Source organism: Triticum urartu, unplaced genomic scaffold (assembly GCF_003073215.2).
Source record: "Triticum urartu cultivar G1812 unplaced genomic scaffold, Tu2.1 TuUngrouped_contig_5266, whole genome shotgun sequence".
Classification (NCBI taxonomy): Eukaryota; Viridiplantae; Streptophyta; class Magnoliopsida; order Poales; family Poaceae; genus Triticum; species Triticum urartu.
In genome coordinates this window covers 1-5,923 of record NW_024115928.1, presented here as the reverse complement: position 1 = coordinate 5,923, position 5,923 = coordinate 1, and the positions used below count along the sequence as shown (strand labels likewise).

At 45.0% G+C, this 5,923-nt stretch overlaps 1 protein-coding gene across 1 annotated transcript; it reads right to left on the bottom strand.

Moving 5' to 3' along the window:
* Positions 1 to 1,945: 1,945 nt before the first annotated feature.
* On the bottom strand, positions 1,946 to 5,920 carry LOC125528987 (vacuolar-sorting protein BRO1-like; the record flags this gene model as incomplete). The annotated part of the gene is made up of 3 exons (XM_048693402.1): positions 1,946 to 2,280; positions 2,671 to 4,662; positions 5,471 to 5,920. Coding segments are annotated over 2 exons (1,782 nt in total), but the record flags the coding sequence as incomplete, so codon positions are not given.
* Positions 5,921 to 5,923: the final 3 nt, after the last annotated feature.

Below are 5,923 nucleotides of genomic sequence, written 5' to 3'. Positions count from 1 at the left end.
GGGAACCTTCCGGCTGGTTCCTGGCCGGTTTTGGGAACCTTCCAGAAGGTTCTTGAACCGGGTTTTCTGTTTTTTTTCTTTTTTCGTTATAATTATTTCTGTTTTCTTTTCTTTTCTTTTATTTCGTTGTTTCTTTTTGTTTTCTTTCTTTGGTTTTTTATTTTCTTCTCCTTTTTTCATTTTTTTACTTTCTATAGTTATTTCTCTTTCTTTTCTTCTCCTTTTTTTCATTTTTTTCTGAAAATATTCAAATTTTGTTCGTGTTTCCAAAAATGTTCATATTTCGGAAAAATGTTCTCAAAATTCAAAAATTGTTCTCATTACACAAAATAGTTCAAAACTTTCAAAATTCAAAAAATGTATCGGATTTCAGTTTTTTGTTCACGCATTTTAAAAATGTTTGCGCTTCCAATTTTGTTTGGATTTTTTCAAAATGCTCAGCGGCCATCGTCTCTTTCTGCTTAAACTTATATGTGCACAAAGCCATCACAGATTCATGGGATGCCGGGGTTGGTTCTTGGTTGTCTGGTCACTGACTCACTGCATTATTTTAGTACGTACGTATAGGCAGATTAGCGTTGGGTGTGAGACCGTTTGATGCTACTGGTAATATTCCTTGCCCTAGCTCCAAGTAAATCTTATCCTAAGCCCATATTGATAGAGAATACAATGATAACAGGACCAGATGTTCTTATGGAACGTGCATAACTTGTATAAAAACTAGCCCGTTGCACGTGAAATGGGCCTGGAAAACCCCAGAGAAGGGAATCCCAGGGAAACCGGGTGGGCAAGCACAGAATAAGCCGAGCAGGACGACTAGTCAAATCCAAACCCCAAAAGATACTGCTTGATTTACCCGTATGTTATCCCATACTAGTCCTAGCAATTACTCAAATGTTAAGAGGAAGATACTTAATCAGATGGTAAGAGAAAGCTGATGGCTGAACATTCCCAGCACAAAAGGACAAGCCAGAAACACACCGGATCATAAGACGACAACGGAAACAAATCCAAGAGAAAGGGACGGCACTAGTTCGACTAGTCTCTGTCACACTCAGGCTGGGCTCCCAGGGTTGCAGTAAGAAACTAAGAATGATAAAAATCCAGCCTAGCTAGCTAGTAGTAGAATCAGCACTGCTGAGATGGAAAAGCATGCACGGTGAAAGAAAAGAAATTCTAAGCACATCATACACAAGGAAATCACAAACATAGACCTAAATGGATCATAGTAATTGATTTGACCACACCAAAAATGGTAAAACTAGGGTTTGCAATAAATTGACCAAATGCACACAAAACAAAGATCTCAACCAATCAAAAGGAGGGGGAATGGGGGAGGTACCTTGGGTGATGAAAATGCTCCGGATCCACCGGTAAAATGTCAAGAAAATGGAGTGGATCTAGGGGGGTTTGTCCAGAGAGGATGGCGGTAGGACGTTCACACCTACCGCCAGCCTCCCTGGCGGTAGGCAAAAGGGTCAAATCCCGAAATAAATTGAAACAGGGGTTAGATCCTGAATTTCTTAACAAAAAGGGTCAAAACACGAAATTTAGCTGCCAGGAGGTGCTGCGGCAGCCCGAGACGAGAAAGATGACGTCGCCGACCTAAAATCACTGCACCAAATCAAGAAGATGGAGGACTAGCAATGGCCAGGAGGTGCTGCGCCAGCGCTCGCACGGAGGGACCGTTTCCTGCCTTTTCTACGACCTCGCCCAAGCACTGCTGACAAAACAACCTCCAGGTCGGCAAAACCAGTGTCCCAAACCACTTACCAGGGGCTTTTGTCTGGTTTTTGAAAGTAAGCCATTTTAGAGTTCAGGGGGGTGATGTGGCCGAAACCTGAAAGTTTAGGAGGGTATATACATTTAACTCCAAGGAAACACACAGAGAGTCAGAGACCGGCCAAGAAAACGGGGGAACCTTCCAAAAGGTTCCCAAAACGGGTGAGGCCTTTCAAATGGTTTTCTCAACTCTTAAATTTCATGGAGGACCAAAACACAATTTAAAGTTCAAGCGTTGTACTCAAACAGCACAGCCACCATTGCACCAATACACAGTACATTAGCAGTAAGCAGGCTAGGCAACCACTAGCAGCAAATCACCAAGACACAGCAGCAACCAGCAAGCTCACGGTCGGTAGCCCAGCACCCAGCAGCAGCAAGTCACTTCCATACGGACCACACACCAAGTAGACTAGCACCTCGCATCAGCTACCAACGAAGCCACAAGCCAAGAATCTTACGAAGGAAGAGCAGCAATCAACCAAGCCATAGTCAGTACTGCCAAAGAAGAAACACACAACATGAGTAGGGTAACATACATTGAATGATTCCTGCAATTCATTGACACAATCAGAGTGCATCACAGGTGATGGTTGTTAAAGAAACACATTCGTTAAATCCAAAGTAATCAAAAGAAGTCCATCCTATCAAAACAACATAAGCAGAACAAACATTAACCACAGCAACTGGCAAATTCTTACCTTGTTCCTAACGGGCACTCGATGACAAATAAGCTGACTGAACATATCTATTATGTTTCTGGTACAATGGGAGAGAGATGCATATTTTTTTGTGATATGTGGTCCTAAGCTATTAGCAAACAGAACATGACAGAAAAGGCACAAGGCAATAAATCCTAAATCCGCATTGGATATTAATAATTCTTACCGTGCCATCTGAATATTTTGCAGGCTACTGCCCCTAGCAGTGACCAAATATCTGATTCTCCCGTGGAGAGCAGGTCCATACTGAAAGCTTCATATCCCACTCTGCAGCTAAAGAGGCAGCCAAAGAGGTAGGATAGTCAATCACTGTAACAGCTTCAGTTGACAAGTTAACGGCGAGAACCCTCGAATGGCAGCCCATGAGACAACAATCTTGGACGTAAATGGTGTTGGGCTGCCTGCCGGCGTGACGTTCAACTGCTGGCAGCACAATGGCCTGGTTCGGGCCAAGGAAAACTGAATGTGGACCCAACGACTCCGAAGGGATGAGGCGGTAACTGTTCTCATCATTGACCAGCTCAAAGAGGCGGACACGCACTGGTGTATCTCCTTCTTGAACTGTACCAGCATATTTATCAAAGAGAAGGCAGAGGTACAACCTCCCCTCGCAGACAAAGATGTGCCTGTGGTTTTCCTCCCATGGTACCAGAGAGTTGTGTACTGGTGGTATTTGAACCATAATCAATGCCTCCAAGTCTTGAACTGGCCTGCCAACCTCATCAAGCACAATGAATCCCTGCTCTACAACGACGCCCATGAGCACATTGGGTAAGAAGGCAACAGATGATGCCCCAAAGGGCTCATACCCGATGCACGGGAACCACTAATTCCCAGCTTCAATGTCATTCCAATCGATAGCATCATTCAAAAGATGGGGCTGATCAATCTGATGAACCCATGAAATCACAAGGTGATCATGGAGAGCAGCAGCTCTAAAGAAAATACCCCTCGGTATCATTTCCGCTGCATAGGGTGGAAGCGGCATCCTTTCACCACAATGAATGCAGTGTAAGAATATTATTCTCTCATATGGTTCACCATGTACCATCGCAATCAAACCTTGAGCAGAACCCCAACAAGCTGTCCCTACCGGCGGAAGGATGGGATCAAAGGACCTCGCAAGCATTGGTACCATGGCAGCAGCAGCAGCTGGAGCCTCCGGAAGCTGAAGAAGATGAACTTGATCAAGGTGTGTAGGGTTTGCACAGGAGATGACAAGATAAGGCCCCAGTCTACTTTCAAGAAAGTTTCTCCATGCCTTGCAAACCAGCCGCATCCTCTCTAGCTGGTAGGGGGGCCTAACAAGGTCAGCAATAACCAACAGGATATCATTAGGTACATCCAATATGGATGAGGGCACTAATGGGGATGCCAATTGAATCAGCCTGCACATGTAATCATCTGTAGATAAGGCACCAACTTGCGTCCAAAATTGAGCATCTTGACATGCCTCCTTCTGTAGCACCTCCTCAGTCTGAACAAGCAAGTCTTCACTGACCCTATTCAAATCCCTAAGCTGCATTTCGGCTTCCAGGCCAGAAGGACTACCCCTTATCTGTACAGCCTCACCACCTGCTTTCAGATCTACAGATAAGCTGACATTGCCTTCCAGTGATGGAAGAACACCAGATGGATCCATTTCCTTTAGCCTAACTCCAGAGATCTCACTAGACTGCTGGAGCTTCTCTGCATCGCACATGCTGCCTTCAGGCACAAGTGGTGAAAACGGCCTCTGTTCGCTAGCACCTAGAGCTACAGCCAGAGAAGTGGATTTGACAAGACAAGCTGCAGGGAGAGCTCCCAAAGAACCCACATCTGGAATCTGCAACAGATTCATACTATTGTTCTCCTTCATGGCCCTCTCCAAGTTGGTTTTCATGTTACTCTCCAGCTTATACACAGAATGCAAAAGTGGGGCAGCAACTCCCTTAGCTGTTTTCTTGGCATCAGCCAAGGCGTTCATTCCAATCTGTAGGCGCACAATTTCTTCAGAAATTTCCTCTGCCTGATGCAGATCCAGTGAACACCTATAGCATGCATCTGCATGGAATTGAGCAGCCTTCATCTGGATATGAGAAATCCATGTCTTGTCAAAGTGCTGACTAAGAGGAGGTGCACATAGAGCTCGGTAAGCTTCTTCATAGAATATGCCCACCTGAAAACACAATAACCAAATGAAGCAGATGACACATTTGACCTCGAAGTCACACGATTGCTAAGAAATGTAATTAATGAACAAATGCATTTAGCTAACTGTAAAAGCAGCAATCATGTCAGTTTAGCAAAATAAGCAAATCTAGCAGGACTAATCGCTACTGCAAATATGAGGCAGAGGATAACTAAATTTCTTAATCACCATACAAGTTATCAGGTTCATCATAATATCACAATAAACATACTACGTTGACTTGGTGTTCAGCATAGCAACACCCAATATTTTTAAATTTTAACACTTCATTAGACAAATTCCCCAAAATACAGCATGCTATTTCAAATTCACTTATAGCTTATGGTGTCCTGTGCAAGAACTATTCAGAATAATTGAAACATATAACATTTCACATTTCTACAGTAAACAATAACACATCACAAGACCATGTGCTATATAATTTCACAATGTGCAAGTCATATCATGAGTTTCAGAGGAAGGTAGATCGTTCTTTCACAGTTTCAGTCACATAAATAATTTGTGATTCATATCATGAGTTTGAAAGAAAATAGATAATTGTTTCTGCCCTTTCAATCATTGCTGGCAATCACGTTGAAAGAACAATTCCTAAACTACAACATCAACACTTGCAAATTACCTAAACTACAGAGTGCTTTTCAGATTCACTTATGGCTGGTAATCACGCTGTCATCATGCAGAAGAGTGCAAAACAACCTAAACTCCCTATCATGCTATTTCTAATTAGACACATGAATAAAGTGAGACAATTAATGAGACACAAGTAGCTACGTACCTGGCGGGCCACCTTGGAGCATAGCTCGGGCGGTTTCCCCCCAGCTATGAACTTCTCCAGCAAGCACTCTTGCGCCTGCCCCAGCATGAGCTTCTCCAACATGCCCGTGCACTCGGGCGTCACATCGACGGTGATGGCCCCGGCGGCGACGGCCTTAGCAGCGAGCCCACTCTCCGCGAACGCTCCCGCGGCGCTCTCGAACGCGCCGCACGCGCTCTTGATCCCGATGTCGGTGTTGAGATCTGCAGCGAGCGCGATCTGCGAGTAGACGGCGCCGAGGTTGAAGAGCACGGCGGCCCTCTCGAGATGAACAGAGTGCAGGCACACCTTCTGGTTCATGTTGAAGGCGTCGTGCCAGGTGAAGGAGAAGGTCCGGACGTGCTCGCGGTCGGGGGAGATGAGGAAGCGAGATGCCACGACGGCGAGCGCGCGGGCGTACGCCAGGAGCGCGTC